Raw genomic sequence first — 17,815 nt, forward strand, 5'->3', positions numbered from 1 at the left:
CCTCCTGGAATCGCCTATAGAAGGTATTAGCAAAATGAATAACTTGTCTGAGTGAGCCCTTCTGTGGTTGCCACAATAATGCTTTGGCCTTTCATATTTTTGGCTTAATGTCTGCCCAGAGAAGCACAAACACCAGCATCAAACGTCAGGCTGTTCCTCGGTGCAGACAAGGCCTGTACCTCCTGCACGGATGCACTGCATGGTGGGTAGGGCTGGAATTCTCACTGGGATCCCTGCTGTCTGTGGCAGAGTCGATGGAGAAGAAGCTGGTGGAGGAGACGAAGCAGCTGGAGCTGGACCTGAACGACGAACGGTTACGGTACCAGAACCTGCTGAATGAGTTCAGCCGCCTGGAGGAGCGCTACGATGACCTCAAGGATGAAATGAACCTGATGGTGGTAAGTGGCTCCACAGCTGAGAAACCAAAAGCTGTTTACAGCTGTGTTCAGGCAGAGTCTAGTGGGATAAGTTGGTAAGTGCTGTCAGCTGTATGTGTTGGTGACTGTACTTGAAAGAAGTTGTCCTTTTAAAGCCTGTTTATTTTGATTAGTTCAGTCAAAACAAATACATTTAAAATTTGTTGTGGATTAAAAAAAAAATTGTTACAGCTGTGAAGAAGGCTAAATTTCTGCTGTGGCTTTCCTGGTGGTATTACTTGTGCTGTCCACCCTTATTTTGCCCTCAAGTTATTCACATCTGCTGGGGTTGTTTGCACCATCTTCATCCAGTGATAAATTTTAAGTAGTCCTAGGAATGTTCTGTGTGGCAGGAATATAAAGTATTCCTCAACAGAATGTCTAGGAAGTTAAAAAGTTGCTGCCTGTGCTTCCTGTAATCTGAGTGTTTCTTTCCCACAAAGTGCTGCATCCTTTCTTGGTTCTGCTTTCTGCAGCAATCCTCGGTGGTGTAAGATCTGACCTGTCTCCATGGAGTTGAGTGCTAACTGTATCTCACAGGCTTTTAGGACTTTGGAGAGATCAGAATCAAAAATATTTTCTTATTAATTTTGATAACTGAGACATAGCACCAAATATTATAAGCTAAACTAAAGGTTGTGAAGAGACAGTCACAGGGAAAACCATGCACTGGTACTGATTTGTTCCACTTGCACTTCAGAGCATCCCCAAGCCTGGGCACAAAAGAACGGATTCAACTCACAGTAGCAATGAATCTGAATATACTTTCAGCTCTGAGATCACAGAAGCAGAAGACTTACCACTAAGGATGGAGGTAATGTTAAAAATCCCCCACAACTTTTCACTGATACGTGGTTGAACTCATTCCTTTCTCTTTTTTTTTCGTAAGTGCTTCTGAACACAATATCATCATACTGAGATATCTAAAGCTTTAATCCAACTTTCGCCATTTCCCGATACGTGGTTGAACTCATTCCTTTTTCTTTTTTTTTTTCATAAGTGCTTCTGAACACAATATCGTTGTACTGAGATATCTAAAGCTTTAATCCAACTTTCGCCATTTCCTTTTAGAGAACACTTATTCCTTATTTAGTTATGATCCTGTGTAAAAAGGCTGTCAAAGTTGCTTTGAATTTTTCTTGTATTACAATAAGCATAGAGTAGATACTTGGTGATCCAGCTGATTTACATCTGTGAAACATTTGGTTGTCAGTGTTGGTAAGCACAATCACTTATTCAGGCCAAAGTGGGAATTCCGAGAACCAGTGAGACTTCCTGAGGAGCCTGCCTACTGTATGGTTAATGATTTAAAATGGCAAGCTGCATCCTTAGTAGCTACATGGAATGAGTTTCCTGTTGGGGGTGAGGAGCTCTTGTTGGATCAGGTTTTCTCTATTTCATAGAGAGGAATCAAGCTCCCAGAATGGGTGTTTCCTTTGCATGTGCAGCAGTACAAATCCCAGAGTGTTTGGAGAAATGATCAGGAAGATGTCCAAAAATGTTCAGAAAGATGACTTGATTCAGCTAATGAATAATAACCATAAATAATTTGTGGTGCAACTCCAAGCCATTGCTAATAGTTTCCAAGATAACTCCTCCCTTCAGCCCATCCCATCACAGTGGGACTGCAAAGACAGAGCCCTCAAGGTGGATGTCTGGCTGTGCTTGGCACTTTCCTGAGTTAAAGTTTTCTCTGTGCATCTCCTTACCAGAGAGCCAGGGCACAGCACACCCTGTGTGCCCTCTGCCTGGGTTAGGGATCTGCAGAGCAGCTTTTGGCAGGCTGTCAGTGCTGCTTTGGAAAGCCTCTGCAGAGAATTATTTTCTCCTCTGGATGCAAATACCCTGCTGCACTGGGGCTGGCACAGCCTCTCTCTGCACTCTGTCATCATCTGCCTTCCCACTTACGTTTCCCACCTTGCATAATGGTTTCAGGATGATACTCCTACATTCACAGGTATTCAGGAGGACAGTCCATGGGATGTCACATGTGAGCCAAATGCCAGCTTTTCCTTTGGCTGATAGACTTGCTGAATTACATCGTTGGGACTTTACTGAGAAATACGTGGCACTGTGGAGTGCTTCAGGGCAATTTTAGCTCTGTTCCAGAGCCAGCTTTGGGTTTTAGACTATAAATGAAGAAATGAACTCACACAAGAGTGTGAACGAATGCAGCACTGTTTTTATTTAACCCCTCAACATTCTCCAGTTCTGACTCTAAACTAACAATATAGATTAATTGTACAAAACTGCATTAAAAAATTGGGCCCACCTCAAGGCAAACAAGTAAAGCCAGAAAACTCAAAAGTCTCTTACCTTTTGCCTGAGCTGTTGGTGTGGTTTATGACTCTTCCCCTCAACAGTAAAAGGAGATGAAGTGGAAATGGCTGTGCTTGCTTGTCTGCTGCAGTCATTAATACTAATTTTCTAGTTCCTTTTATAGGCTTTAAGATTTTATGGTACAGTTCATAGTAAATACTTTGATCTTCTCAGTACATAAAGTACAAAAAGGCTGATGAACAATTTCTAATGCTCCTTCAGATTGCAAACACTGGTCCTTGCCCAGAAAATAGTGAAGAAGCTGGTGAATTAGGCTCAAAACAGGCTGTATAATTAGCACAGTAAAAGGAAAAAGGCATTAAATATATTCTCTGTTACCAATTTTTTGTATCACATCCCACTAAATTAACCTTCAAATTTCTAGAGAGATTTCTCTTTAGCTAAAGAACTTACTAAAGAAATCATTGAAAACTAAACCAACAAACAAAAAAGCCCTTATTTACAGTTGTTTCCAGGTGAGTCTAACCACAAACTTTTTCTTTTTTCTACTTTCCCCCTTCAAACAAGTAAGACTATAAGGTATGCTTAGTTATAGACCTCCTGTCTGCTAGGTAGTGCCTAGTGCTTTCTTTTGCTAGGCTTTAGGCTTAGAAACATTTTCTACTAGTAAATCCTTTTTTTTAAAATAGTGTTTGATAGCTGATGAAATACTTTAGATAGTCAATGCTCAGAATCAAGTAACATTTCTGTGTTCCTCTCTTTTTCCCCAGTCTGTTTCCCATCTTTACTCACTGTTGTGCTTCCTTGTGCTGTGGAAGGGGAATACCTCTTGACTTCCCTCTGTTTTTCCTGCAGCAGGAGCCTAGTGAGAAGAAAGCAGCGCTGGACATGTCTCTGTTCCTCAAGCTGCAGAAACGGGTTTCAGAACTGGAGCAAGAAAAGCAGTCCCTGCAGGATGAACTGGACAGAAAGGAAGAGCAGGCTCTCCGTGCTAAAGCCAAGGTGGACTCCTTGCAGCTGATCACATGCTGACACCAGAGTCCCTTCTTGTGAAACAGTAGCTCTGTGAATGCTGACTGGCTTTCACTAAATCTTCATCTTCCTCTAGCACTCGCTTTGTTTAATGATGAGTTTCGTACTGGAGCTTAGTTCTAGGGACTGGTTATTTGGTTTTCCAGGGTCCTTGAGATCCTCTGATGGAAGACAACAGGAACAAAATGTGCTTGGAACTTTGCTTTAAAAAAAAGAAAAGGCTGAAAGGCTGTTTTTATTAAGGAGTAGCCATAAGGAAATAGACTTAAATGATGGAGAGAATGGTAATTGTTTATTTTAGGCAGAAGAATGCCTAACCAGGATGCCTAGCTAAAGCACTGGGCTTAGACACCTTAGCTGATTGCAATGTAAATTCTCCTGATTTGGTCTCCTTAAGTTCTTAAAAAATTATGAAACTGGTTTTGGCAATTGTTTCTTATTATATTTCTACCAGTGAATTTCTTTAGCGTGCTGGGGTTCATCCTGCTGTGTTTCACTGCCAGTGACAGTATGTGATTTTATTAATATTAACCTATTATGTGTCATAAACTCAGACGTAAAGGAGACAATGCCAATATTCAAACTACAGCAGTTAGCAGTACCAGAATGAGTGTTTTACAGTTTTAAAGGAAAATAATTTGAATTCTCTTTGTTTTTCTACCTCAGTGAAGGATTTTTAGTTTTCACACTTCTTTGTATTTGTTCATAGGAGGAAGAAAGGCCTCCCATAAGAGGTGCAGAGTTGGAGTATGAGTCGCTCAAGGTAATTCTAAAACAGAGGGTTTTGGGGTTTTCTAGTAGGAATCTTGCCACCAATTGTATGTGCTGGCATAGAAAATTACAATAGCCGTCCTGTTTCCAAATAGTAGCTGGAAAAATTAGAACAAATTTTCCCCAGCAGTCATTTCATTGTAGGACTGCTCTTTTTGAGGTATAGAATGTGTGGCTGGGGATGCAAAACAAAAAGATCCCCTAAGCCAGGGGGAGTTTTCTATTAAAATACTTAGTACAGCTTGCAAGTTAATTTGAGCAAAAATACAGTGATAAATGTAGGTATCTTTTTCAAAATTATTATTGATATTACTGCATGTCTTAGACCACTAAAACCAAAAGTATTTCCTAATAGTGATGCAGAATTTTCTTAGCCTGCTGACCACTATTTGTTGTGAACTCTCTCTCTTTTTTTTTTTTTTTGCTAAGGGGAAAATAAGAGGAAAAAATATTGGCAATTCTGTTTGCCATCAAATCTGTCTGATCCATGTGAGTGTGCTCTGGTTTTGCTTTTCAGGCAGAAGGTTAGTCTTGTTAGTGAACTCCTCCCAGCCACACTGACCACAGTCAAGAGGCCAGGGATACAGGGCAGATTGATGGATTTCTTGCAGCTACACATCATTTTTACCATTTCTGTCCATAGTTTTGTGCCTGTGGGTTACAGACATGTAGCAGTGCTGCTGGGTGACAGAACTGTCCCTGTTTCTTGCAGCGTCAAGAGCTTGAATCTGAGAATAAAAAACTGAAGAACGAGCTGAATGAGCTGCAGAAGGCCCTGACAGAGACACGAGCTCCAGAGGTGACTGCTCCTGGTGCCCCAGCATACAGAGTCCTCCTGGACCAGCTGACCTCGGTCAGCGAAGAGCTTGAAGTACGCAAAGAGGAAGTTCTCATCCTGAGGTCTCAGCTTGTGAGCCAGAAAGAGGCGATTCAGCCCAAGGTAAATCGCATCAGCAGGTGCACTGGGTGGGAGTTACCTGCATCATTAACATGCTTTGTTCATTAACAGCCCGCTTGAAATGGCAGAAGGAAGCAGTCTAGGTTTGGAAACTGTTCTAAGTGTAATCCATTGGTCCATTGTTAGTGCACAAGTCACAGCAGTCTGAATTAGGAGCTTGTATTAATCAGCCAGTCTGGGGTTTCTCTACCAGCACTCGTGTGAAGATGTACAGGCTGTACCAAAGGTCTGATCCCCCAGACCTCTTTAACAGTGCACAAATAATTCTCACTGGGAGCTGTGTCATTTCTCTAGTGCCTTTGGACTGGAAAATTGAAAGGAATTGTCAGGAATTCCTTTCAATTAATAGTTGAGCAAAAGGAACAGTTTGTTCTACATCTGTATGATTGCTAGTCAGTAACATTTTGTAAAGATGACCTCTTGAGGATATGTAAATATTATTGCTTGATAGGTGCTATGTGCTTTTGTAGAAAGAAGAGCAGGTTACAACCACTGAAATACACATCACATAAAAGGCTCTGATGACATAGTTAGGGAAGTAATAGCTTTGCAAATAAGAATCATTCAACCTGAAAAGGTATCATGTAAATCAAGGAACTAGTAATTTCCACTGAACTGAGCTATCCTGTCTTTCATAACTGCAGCAAGGAGTGAACAGATATGTCATCTTTCCTTTGCTGCTGCAAAGTTATGTCTCTATTTGTCCTATGTAAACTGGGAATCTGTGGTGCATGAAGATGTATAAGTCTTGTTTTAAATGATTGACTGTAAAGAAAACAGAACACATTTTTCTGTAGTATTTAGAACATTGTAAAGAAAAACTTAGTGAATATTTCAATAACTTTCTCAGCAGTGGTACGATGCAAGGGTTGATTTTACAGTGGCTGTGAGTATGAGGGAAATAGGAAGGTGACCTGTGGGATGGCCAGCAGCCAGTTTGCAGATAGCTTCTGCTTTTCAGGTTGGGCAGCTGCAGCAAAGACAGATTTTTTTAATGTTTTGTTTCTCTTCTTTCTTGCCTACCAATTTGGTTGCCAGGAGGATAAGGTACACATTTTCTTCTACAGTTACAAACCAGAATTTCTAAATGCTAAAATAACCCTCAACAACATTGAGCTGTCATTAACCTGCCTCTTAAGTAGCCTACATGTACATCATGCATTTTACCTTGCTAGTATTGAATACCTTTTCCCTTAATTCTGTGACCTCTGCATCCCCATCTTCATGCTTTGCACAGGGAGACAAGTTAATTCAAAACAAGCAGATTTAACAGTTTTGAGCTGTTGGTTTATGACAACCTGAATATGAAATGAAGGATTTAGAAATTGGTCAGCTCCATCATGTTTCTTGCTGAGTATGTTTGAGGGGTAAGGACAGTAATCCAGGGAGCCTTGTGATCTGGGAACCAGCCCTCTGTTAACTTGCAAACCCCTCATATTTCACAACAAATTAAGTGTCTGTGGTATGAAGAAGTACCTTACTTTGGATTGTTTGCTGTCCTCAGCAAGCAAGAAACATTGTGGGCTCACATTGTCATCTCTAGATATGGATGGGAATTGCTGAATGTTTGATTAGAAAATGCAGTTGTATACGTGTAAGAGTATAAGAAACTGAACTGACTCTAAATTATAGATGTTCAGACTGCTAAAGCTTGATAGATTGGCAGGTGAGATACAGCAGTGTTACTCTGTAGTAAATTAATAGTAGAAAAACCTCAAAGGTCTCATAAAGATGTTTGGAATAATTCTTTGAGAAGCTTACATATTTTATTGTTTTTCATACTGGGTAACGCAAATCATACTAGACATAGAGATCTAGGCTCCATCATTTGTCCTCAAAGCTGTTATTGTAAATACTTTTCAAAATTGTGCTCATGAAAACAGCATCTGCTTGTTTTGAAAGTCAAAATGTGAGAATTCCATCTCTTGTGTTCATTAAAGCCTTGTGGTACTCCATGGCAATGACTCAGATCAGACTGGCCAAGGTGTCTATAAACAGCTTAAGTATTTCAAGTTTTACTGAAGAAAAAGCAAAAGTGTCATAATAAACATCGAAAACTGAAATAAAATTGGTACTATGATGCTATCTAAAGTAGAAAATCTCAAGCCCATGTCAATTCTTTTCTGCTTTGACAGAGTATTTGAAATACATGAGTGAGAAATAGTTCTTATTTTTGAGCTTTGAAAGACTCCATGTAATGCTATGTTTAAGAAATGTTAATAGAATTAAGCTGGCAAAACTCTGCTGCTTCAGTTTTAGTATTAGCAGCTGTTCCTGGTAATTTGAATAAAATGCAAATTCAACATTCTGTGAAATTTATTTTGTTCATTTTATGTGATGAACAAATGGAAAGAGATTAACATATGTGCCCGCTTACTGTAGGAACCCAGGACATTCCTCTGGCTGCCCTGGATGACTCGAGCCCCTGGCAGGGGGCTCAGAGACCTTGGCATGGAGTCAAAAACACCTGTGGCTTTGATTTTAGCCCATGGAACAAACTACCAGCTTTGTGTGAAGATTTACAAGCCACGAGAGTTTAAGTAGAATGATAGCTAATTTGTCACAGGGTGAAAAGGTAGAATTTTGGGGCTTTAGAATGGGGATTTAGGAAGCAAGATGGAGGAATCTGGGCATGGTCTGTCCTTCTTCTCCTTCTTCTTGGCCTCCATCTTCTGCTGTGATGGTGGCACTTTTGGATTGGTTTAGAGTAGAGACAGACTGTCTAACATAGGTGATAGGTATTGGAAAATTATTGTAAATAAAGTACATGTAGTTTTGAGTATAAAAAGATAACACCGCTCCAAGGGCAGCCAGTGTGCCACACACCGACCTGCCAGACAGAGCTCCGCATGCTGGAGAAATAACATACTAGATAAGAGAAAATAAACAACCTTGAGAACCAGAGCCGAGGAATTCCAACTCCTTCTTCGACCATCGGGCTGGGAAAAAGAGACTTTCTGACATCTCGGGGTCATCTCGACCGCAGAGACCCCGAGAACTTGCTAGACAGACCAATAGTTGACCATTTTGTGTGCATTAAATTTAAAAGGTGAACCAAATGGACACAGAAATTATGGAGCAACCTCTTGCTCAGGTACCCACACTTATTTAATGTGGCTGCTCAAGTATTAGTGTTGCACATGAAGAAAACACGGATTCAAGGAGCAGTTATGTTGTTAAATTTACTGGAAATTATCATTCTTTTTCCAGCATACAATGACAGATGCCACAATCCTCTTGGAGGATGTACAGAAGATGAAAGACAAAGGAGAAATAGCACAGGCTTATATTGGACTGAAGGAAACAAACAGGTAGGAGTTCTTTCTTTATTTTGTGATCACTTGGGGTCTGCTGTGACACACTGTGTATATTGTGTTGAGTCAGTTCCACCCATGTCTGCATAGAGAACACTCATAGCTGGGGTTATAATTTGATTTCATTAGTAAAATTGTTGTGTGCAATATTATAAAGGATTTGGAAATAATGGGGACATGTAAAATCAAGCTTTCTGGATTTCCAGCTTCTTAGCCTCTAATTGCTGCGTGGCCCAGCCTGGGTGCCATTCCTCAGGCTGGTTTGTCACCCTCTGAACCTCAGTGGTCACAATAGTCTGTGGCAATGTGTTTGTTGTAACAGCACAGAATGCTGTAACCAGCTGGGCTGTCACTGAGAGCTGAATTTCATCATGCAGAAGAAAAACACATAAACAAGAAAAGTAATTTGCTAATTTTAGAGCGTTTTTTTGTTTCTCTTTTATGGTAACTGTAATATAGTGTGTAATGTCCTTGCCATGTCACCTCATCACCATCACATATATCTCTTGTATTTTTTTAAACACCTGTCTTGAAAGGCAATCTCCCCAGGACTATCATATGCTGAATGAGGACGGAGAACTTTGGCTGGCTTATGAAGGGTTAAAACAAGCCAACAGGTTACCAGACTTCTCAGAATGGGTTTTTTTTTCCTGCATTTGCATCTTCTTTTCTAGCTAACTGTGCCCCTTGCTATGGGTTTGCTTTAGCTACAGTACTTCTATTGCTTTAACAGTTAGAAAAAAATTCAACACAAATTATAGAAATTAAGGAGTTTCCTCAAACCTAGTCCTCAAAGCTTCCTACTTGTCAGGTTTTATAATTTAAAAAGTTTGAGATGGCACAGCAGCCAATACATAATTCATAAGAATTCTTGCACAAAAGTAGACTGTAAAATACCAGAAGCTCCACAGCTGGAAAGTATTTGTAGCCATGTACTATTTGTGTACCTTTACACCAGGTTTCAAAATTAATGTTCCTTGCAGTTTTTCAGCCTAAAGAAATACAATCATTTTAGTAATTATTAAACTATTGTTTAAGTAGCATCAGTGTACTCTTAAATTTCAAACTGAAATGGGTCTTACTCTCCTTGTGTCTCAAGGTCAGTAAATCAAACATTCTTCTCCCATGTCTCTTCATGCCAAATTCAAAATGTAAGTCACAAAATAACCACAAAAGAGAAGTAATCTTTAGTTCCTTGTGATGCTGTTGAAGCCCCAGTGGGACCACTGTGGTTGCTGCAAGGACTGTGCTGGTCATGGGGTGCTCTGGCTCTGTGTGCTCGTCGGTGTCCCTGACTTCCAAAATGCTTCCTAGTCCTGCCCTGACACCTAATTCACTGCACCAGCCCTCTGACGTGCTCCAGTGAATGCATTTGGTAGCAGTGACTACAGAAAGTGGTATTTTGCAATGACTGCTATAACTAAAGTCTTTCCTTTTCTGGTGCTAACATGTTCTACCCCTAACATTGTTGTGTGCCCCTGTGAAGATCTAACCTAGAGCAAGTGTTCTGCAGCAGACAGGATGGGAGTTGGTTTGCTCTGTGCCTCTTGCCTCTTGTCCTGGCACTGTAAAGACAAGAAGTTTTATATTAAATGGCAGAGCATTGCAGGTAAATGACTATTTGCCCTTGTGTGCTTCATCAGTCTGGTTACTACTAAGTGTTCCTGCCTTATGCATATTTAAACCCTGAAATATTGTCTAATTGAACAGTGGTAGTCACTAGTATTGTCATTTCCTGTGCATGTACAAAATTATGAGTCAGAGCCCTTGGACAGTGCCTTGCAAGCAGGAGTAGAACCCCAGCACTGCCTGGCAGGAGGCTGGTACATGTTATCCCCACTTCACAATGAGAAAAACTTGAGATGTGATGTGCCCAAGGGGAAAGAATGAGTTAGTGGTGAGGGTAAACCTCCTGGATTTCAGTCCTGAGTCTGATTCTGTTGTTGACTTTTTGTGCATTAAGGACAACCCTCTGAAAAATGTTGGGTTTAATGCAAAAATAAAGATTATCCATGTGCATTTGCAGTTAAATGGTTTCTGACTGAAAAAGTTAACTCTAAAAATATTTTTCATTGCAAGGTACTAACTTAAGTGAACGTAGTGTCATCTTCATCTAGGATTATTTGATTTGTTTAGAGGTAAAACCTCTTTAAAGCCCCTTCAGTCAATCTGAGAAGACTTAGCTTCACATTTATTGCCACAGTAGCACCCTGTACAGTCAAAGGAAACACAGGGCAGTGTCACAATTAGCTTCTCTCTCTTCACTTTTTGATCATGCAAGCTTAATTTAATTAGAAGGCATACTAAAGGGTTTAAAGAGTCCTCTGCCTTTTTCATTTTCCTTTGCAAGCCATGGCTAATTGTTCCTGAGCAGCAGCTAAAGCTTTACACTCCCTCTGAGAACTGGGGATGTAACTTTGAGCGTGCTCACACAAAGTGTTGCTCACCCTCCTCAGGCTGCTGGAGTCTCAGCTTCAGTCGCAGAAGAAGAGCCACGAGAACGAGCTGGAATCGCTGCGAGGTGAGATCCAGAGTCTGAAGGAGGAAAACAACCGGCAGCAGCAGCTGCTGGCCCAGAACCTGCAGCTGCCTCCCGAGGCGCGCATCGAAGCCAGCCTGCAGCACGAGATCACCCGGCTCACTAATGAGAACTTGGTAAGAGAAGGGAGGCTGCAGGAGCCACTCACACACCTGCCACACCTCTAGGTTCTTATCATTTTTCAGATGGCAGCTTCCTGCAAAAAAATTGCACGAGGGTGGTGGTTTTCTGGAGGGTAAGCTAATGGGAGAGAGAGGCTTGTGATTGCTCCTGAAGTAATAATGCTTCAGGAGATTGGTTTGAAGTTTGGGGCATGGAGGAAGCTTGTGGATCCCAGCTTCCAACTGGTGAGTTTAGTCCTGGCTAAATAGAATGTTGATGTCCAGGGAAGTCATAAAAACTAATAATGCCAAGGAGGGGCATTATTCATATTCCCCTGAAATATGTTAGTTTGTTTATTTCATTGAAAAACTCTGATGTAATTCTTTAATCGTTTAATGTAATTTATCTTTCCATTTCTCTCTTCCCTGCCTAAAGCTACACAGATAATCCACCATTTTATGAGCTCCAGCTATTCAGTATGTTTTGAAAAAAGAAATAGTTCCATAAAAAGAAACTTGGTTAGAAGTCACATAGCTAATAAGTGGTAGTCCATGTGTGTACTGCACAGCATTTTTGTATGAAGGAAGAATTGGGCAAAACTCTCACCTTCTTCTAGAAAGGAGTATGTTCATCCTATGTGAGCTACTTCATTTCTGGGGAAATCTTCCAGAGAGACCTGTGTTGGCATATATTTGGCTTGTTATTGGTAAAGGGAAACAAGCTACTTCAGCCAGAAAAATCCTGGCTGTGAGTGTCATTGCTTCCTCCAAACAAGCCAAGGTGTAGTGTTTCCTGTTAATGTACATGACAGAAGTTGTCACTGTTGGGGTCTTGTCTTAATACCAACGATTTTGAGCAAAGTATCAGATAATTCAGCTGATACATGTTGGAGAAATGGCTAAAAGTGTAAGTTTGCCCCAGCAGCTGCAGTCTCTCACAAAGGTAGATGGTGAATATTTCTGTCTCAGCAGCTCCCTCCTGCTGCTTAGTCATATGTTACAATTTTTAGCCATTTTTGCCCCAGAGACCTACTCATCACATTGTGTTCCCAAGACAAGACACAGTCATGTAATTATATCCCAGAGGAGTTCTCTTTGTTTTCAAATACACTGAATGTAATTTTACTTGTTAAATATAGACTCGTTCCTCAATGTTTCATGTCAGATGTTTGAGTATTGCAAGTCCACTCCAAGCCAAGGGTATGTTTCAGTTCCACTCTTAGCCCTGGAGTGGAAACAATTTGCAGCTTTCCAGGTGCCATGTCAGAATTGTAGTGTTCACTGCAATCCCATCTTGATAAGCATAGGAAAATGTCCTGTCCCTGTTCTCACAAAGGTTGTATTCCATGCTCTCACAGTCCTGGTGTGGCCCATTTTTAAAAGATCTGACTGTTCTGCAACTCACCTACATCAGCTTCTCTCTGAGAGCTGCTGGCATGAACACAAATAAGGCCTAGACTGCCTAAAAACAGATGATTCTTGATCTTGTTGTATTCTGATTTAATCTGTACAGTGCTCACTGAAGTTTCAGTGGCACAGAGGGAGGGAGAAAACCAATCCTGTCCCTATTTTTGCAGTTTTATGAGGAGTTGTATGCAGATGATCCCAAGAAGTATCAGTTGTACCGGATTTCCCTTTACAAGAGGATGATTGTATGTAGCTCACGTGAACCCTGTTTTCTGTTGTCTCGGTCTCTGTTTCTGAAGCACTAATTGAAAAGCAGGCTGTTTCCTTTTCTCCCTTTCAGAGGAAATCCCCTGCAGAGAGCTTCACGATGCCGATTACTTCCTTCACTGCTTTTTTTGTTAGTCTTAGTGTCCTTTGTGTAATCTGTGTTTCTTTTTGATGCACAGTTTTGTTACTAATACGAGCCTTGCGCTGTGAACAAAGCAGTTTCTTTTTGAATACTACTTAATACTGCCCTGGAAAAGAGGTACATGATGCAAAAGATGTTCAATTTTCAAAACTATTCTTTATTTTGAAACTTGGATACATTTAGATTCAGTTCAGAAAATTAGAGGACTGATCATACAGATCCTTACCAAAGTGAATAATGCCAGTAATCCAGTCATAGCCTGGATTTATTGTTATTTGAATATTTTTCAGAAATGCAAAATATGAAGAATGACATTGGTGATAATATTTTCACAGTAATTAAAGACAGCACCATATGTGAGCTTGAAAGAATATAATTTATGAGTTTTCAGATCTTAATGAGATGTGAAATCTGTTAAATTGGTTTAGGGGAAGCATAGAAAGAACTTTAATCATCCTCACGTAGAGGTTGTTCTGAAGTCATATCCCACCCCTGATACATTCAAAACAGTCTGTCAAACTTAAATGTATATTTTTGTTAGTTTCAGGAGAAATTGATTTATCTGACAGCAAGTATGTAGTGTTATTAATAGGATTTCTGTTGTGAAATTGAACAGTGCTTTGAATGTGAAGCATGGCCTCCATTCTGTTGTCAACAGGCCTAATATCTTACTGCTCAAGTATGTTGTATCAGCTTGTAAACTGTTTTACTACGTGATTAAGGTTTGTGCCCATGCTGCACTGAAATATTTCAGTACTTCAGAAGAGTTGTACGATGTTTTTAATGCAGGGAGTTCACAATCCCTTATGTTCCTAACAGTGCCAAGAATAATCCTCCTGCTTAGGAGATTTTTCTTCTAAGCTGCTTTCCAAAACTTATCCTGGAATAGCTTTCAGGTTGTTTGAGCTTTGGGGTTTTGCTTTCTTTAGCATGACTTTCCCTTTTTTAATTACACAATTATTTTGTGAATGTACTACAACAGATATGTCACAGAACTATTCAAAGATAGATTTCTGGGGAGTGTTCCCTTGAAGGACAAATACAATTTGCTAAAAGAATAGGACTTTTAGGTGCTAGATGTTATTCAGTTACAGAATAAAAACATGTAGGAAACCAGTTTCAGTGTAAGGAAATGTGATGACAGCAAGAAATGGTGTTTGGATGTTTGATTTGGTAAATTTGAGTGCAAGTTAAGTGTTTCTCTGTCATCCTCTGGTAACATGAATAGGTCTGAATAAGGAGTCAGTCATAAAGACAGGAATAAATGATGCAGAAATACGGAATAGCTGTTTAATAATAAAGAAAATAATTTGTGTGAGGCATTTGGAAGAGCAGGGAGGAAGCATTAGGGAAATGTGTTTGCAGCAAAATATCTTCTGCTGTACAAACTGACCTCATTCTGAGTGTCTGCAGAATCTGCCTGCCTATGAGCTTTGCCTTTCTCATGCTGCATATAACTTAATAATATTTGCAATATTTGGCTTGTGTTATAGGCAACGTACCAGCTTGCAACCCTTGGCCAGAGGATGGCACTTCTGTTCAGCTTTCCTCACTGCCTCGTAACTCTATAACAGCACTGGTTTTGTCTCTGTCACACGGTCCAGGATTGTCCCCATATCTTAATCTTTCCCTTATTTGAATTTACAGGATTTAATGGAGCAGCTGGAAAAGCAGGACAAAACTGTTCGCAAGTTAAAGAAGCAGCTGAAACTGTTTGCTAAGAAGATTGGTGAACTTGAAGGTACTTCTATGTTTTGAGAGAGAGATTTTGGTTTACTTTGTGATCTGGTTATCATCATACCCATCTGTTTTAGCACTTGTGAGGTCTTCAGTAGCCTTAGCCTCTGTTGATTGCAGAAACAGGATGTATACTCAGACCTCTGTGTGTTCCTTGATGAACATTTAGAAGGTGAGAAAAGGAGATTTATGTTTCTCTGAAGGCAGAAAGTATTCAAACATAAAGGGAGGTTTCCTCCAGTGTTTGTGAACTCAAAGACAGTATCTGGTTTTGCCAAGAGAAAAGCAGTACTAAATATGAACCAGGCAAAAATTAGTTACCCAGTTTTCCTTTGAATGTGAAGGTTAGTTAGTCCAATTAGGTGTTTATTTGTTTTGTTTTGTTTTGTTCTGTTTTGTTTTGTTTTTTAATCTTAAAATATTGTTCAGTCTAGATGTTTATTTGTTTTGTTTTGTTTTGGTTTTTTTTAATCTTAAAATATTGTTCAGTTACTTTTCTGGACAAGACCATAGTAATGTTCATACATAATGCAGAGTGGGAAAATTCTCCTGAAAATATAGTTTGGTCTGTGTTTATTGCCTAATTAACTTAGAAAGATGCAGTAGGTCTGACTGGGATAGAGTTAACTTTCTAACTAACTAACCATAGCAGCCTGTGTGATGCTGTGTTTTGGATTTGAGTCTGTAACACTGCTGGGAGCACACTGGTGTTTTGGCTACTGCTGAGCAGAGCTGGACAGTGTCAAGATTTCCTTTTTTCCCCATTCTGTCCCCTCAGTAAGCTGAGGTGGGAGGGCACAAGGGCACACAGCCAGGACAGCTGATCCAGGCTGGCCAGAGCAATATTCCATGTGCTGCACCTCCTAATGTCAGGAGCCACAGGAGGGGATTTTCCACACTGTTGTTTGAGACTGGCTGGACATCAGTTCCCTCAGGGAGGGGTTTTGTCATGGGTGATTGCCTCTGCTCTTCTTCCTGTCCTCCCCAGCCCCTTTTCCTTCTCTTACTTAACCACCTTTTTTTCAACCAATGAGTTTTCTCAGCTTTGCTCTTAATGTTCTTTTCCCTGTCTTGCTGGTGACAGGACTTTCCTAAGGAATGTTACAGAAATACCTCTGGCATGTATTAGTTTCACTGGAAAATGTAATATTTCTTTCCATTCTCTCTCTGAAGTGGGCCAGATGGAGAACATATCACCTGGACAAATCATTGATGAACCTATTCGTCCAGTTAACATTCCACGGAAGGAAAAGGACTTCCAAGGGATGTTGGAATACAAGAAGGAGGATGAACAAAAACTTGTCAAGAATCTTATTTTAGGTAAGCATCTTTCTCATTTGTGGCCTTCTCTGCTTCCATACAATCTGAAAATTGAATGATAAGAAGACAGAATTTGCATTAGGAAATGCAAATTAGGAATGCTTATTTTGTTTTTGACAGTGTTCAGTTTATCTACCATTCCTAAATGTGTATTGTAATCTAATTGTCCTTCCTGATGAGTATAGTACATATTAGCATGCCTGCATATTTTAAACAGGCACTTATATTTTCTTATTCTGTTATTTTACCAAGAAAGGGGCCCTTAGTTTTGCTCTGAGTTTTCACTGGCCAAATACATATATATATACATGTATATGCTATTAACTGGGGAGGTTGCAATTACCTCATATAACATCTTCCAATGACTTGACACTTAACAAGACAATGTGTGTTTGTTTTTCCCAAGAGCTGAAACCACGTGGGGTAGCTGTCAACCTGATTCCAGGACTCCCAGCATATATTTTGTTCATGTGTGTGCGCCATGCAGATTACCTTAATGATGACCAGAAAGTGCGGTCGTTGTTGACTTCCACTATCAATGGCATCAAAAAAGTGTTAAAGGTTAGTTAGTCTGCTTAGTTAAGAAAAAAAACCCATTAATTTTAAATTTGCTTTTGGTTTTATGTTAGGAGAATGAGGAAAAGGCTTTCATTGAATTGGCTCTGGGTTTGTCATCAGTGAACTGCCACTAAAGTGCCAAGAGTTGTGTTAAAAAAATAACAAATTACATTACTGGCATTTCATCCCTGTAGTAGCAGAGGTGCATTGAATTAATGGGAGAAGAACTACCTTTTTGTTTTGAGTAGTCTCCCTCCTATGAAGTTCAGCTTATAAAGTTTTGGATGTAGTTAGAGTTTGCAGAGTGAGTCTTTGTTTATCTTCTCCAGAGCGCTTACATAAACAGTTCCATTTGCAGTTTTGGTTAACAGATTCCTCATTTGCTTCACCTACAGATTACACTGATGATAATATGTTACTGCCTAAAGTCTTTTCAAGGAGTTGGCTGAGAGAGTTCAGCCCAGGTGTATCTTGAAGGCATTATTAAGACATGAACATGTTTTATGCTTACATGGTTTTTTATTTTTTAAATGAGAGAGATGTGTCAAAAACCAAGCCTTTAATCAAACTACAATTTTTGGAAAAATACTTAGTAAACAATCCTGCAGGAGCTTAGATATCAATAGAATTTTTTGAACATTTTTAAGTGAAAGAAGTGCACACTGTGGAGCTGTAGAACCATTCAGCATACACTCAAGCCTGTGTTCTTTGGTGAGAAGGGTTTGTTGTTTTTGTTTCATTTTCCATTTCAGGCTGCCAAAATTGTTGTGATATAAGTGGCATTCATCAAAACTGAATTGTTTCCTGCTCCTCCTGCTGGCTCTGTGTCATTCCAGTCTTCCCCACTGGGCTCTTCAAAAGAGTCATTGGCTATTTTGGGAATACAGTCACATTGCCCTTTGATTTCTGCCCAGAGCAATTAGGATGGGTCTGTAAAGCACAGAAAGATCATCTCTGTGGAGGAAATCATATT

General features: G+C 40.0%; 1 protein-coding gene across 1 annotated transcript in view; it reads left to right on the forward strand.

The window, feature by feature from the left end:
• MYO5A (myosin VA) overlaps window positions 1-17,815 on the forward strand; it is a 97,512-nt gene that overhangs the window by 72,345 nt on the left and 7,352 nt on the right. Inside the window, exons 25-36 of the mRNA XM_041418782.1 lie at window positions 250-398; window positions 1,117-1,230; window positions 3,552-3,698; window positions 4,438-4,491; window positions 5,212-5,439; window positions 8,668-8,768; window positions 9,308-9,388; window positions 11,228-11,426; window positions 12,989-13,063; window positions 14,875-14,968; window positions 16,138-16,284; window positions 16,691-16,845. Coding sequence (XP_041274716.1) covers window positions 250-398; window positions 1,117-1,230; window positions 3,552-3,698; window positions 4,438-4,491; window positions 5,212-5,439; window positions 8,668-8,768; window positions 9,308-9,388; window positions 11,228-11,426; window positions 12,989-13,063; window positions 14,875-14,968; window positions 16,138-16,284; window positions 16,691-16,845 — 1,544 coding nt within the window. The remainder of the gene's footprint in view (window positions 1-249; window positions 399-1,116; window positions 1,231-3,551; window positions 3,699-4,437; window positions 4,492-5,211; window positions 5,440-8,667; window positions 8,769-9,307; window positions 9,389-11,227; window positions 11,427-12,988; window positions 13,064-14,874; window positions 14,969-16,137; window positions 16,285-16,690; window positions 16,846-17,815) is intronic.

Source organism: Onychostruthus taczanowskii, unplaced genomic scaffold (assembly GCF_017590055.1).
Source record: "Onychostruthus taczanowskii isolate IOZ18803 unplaced genomic scaffold, ASM1759005v1 scaffold6, whole genome shotgun sequence".
NCBI lineage: Eukaryota > Metazoa > Chordata > Aves > Passeriformes > Passeridae > Onychostruthus > Onychostruthus taczanowskii.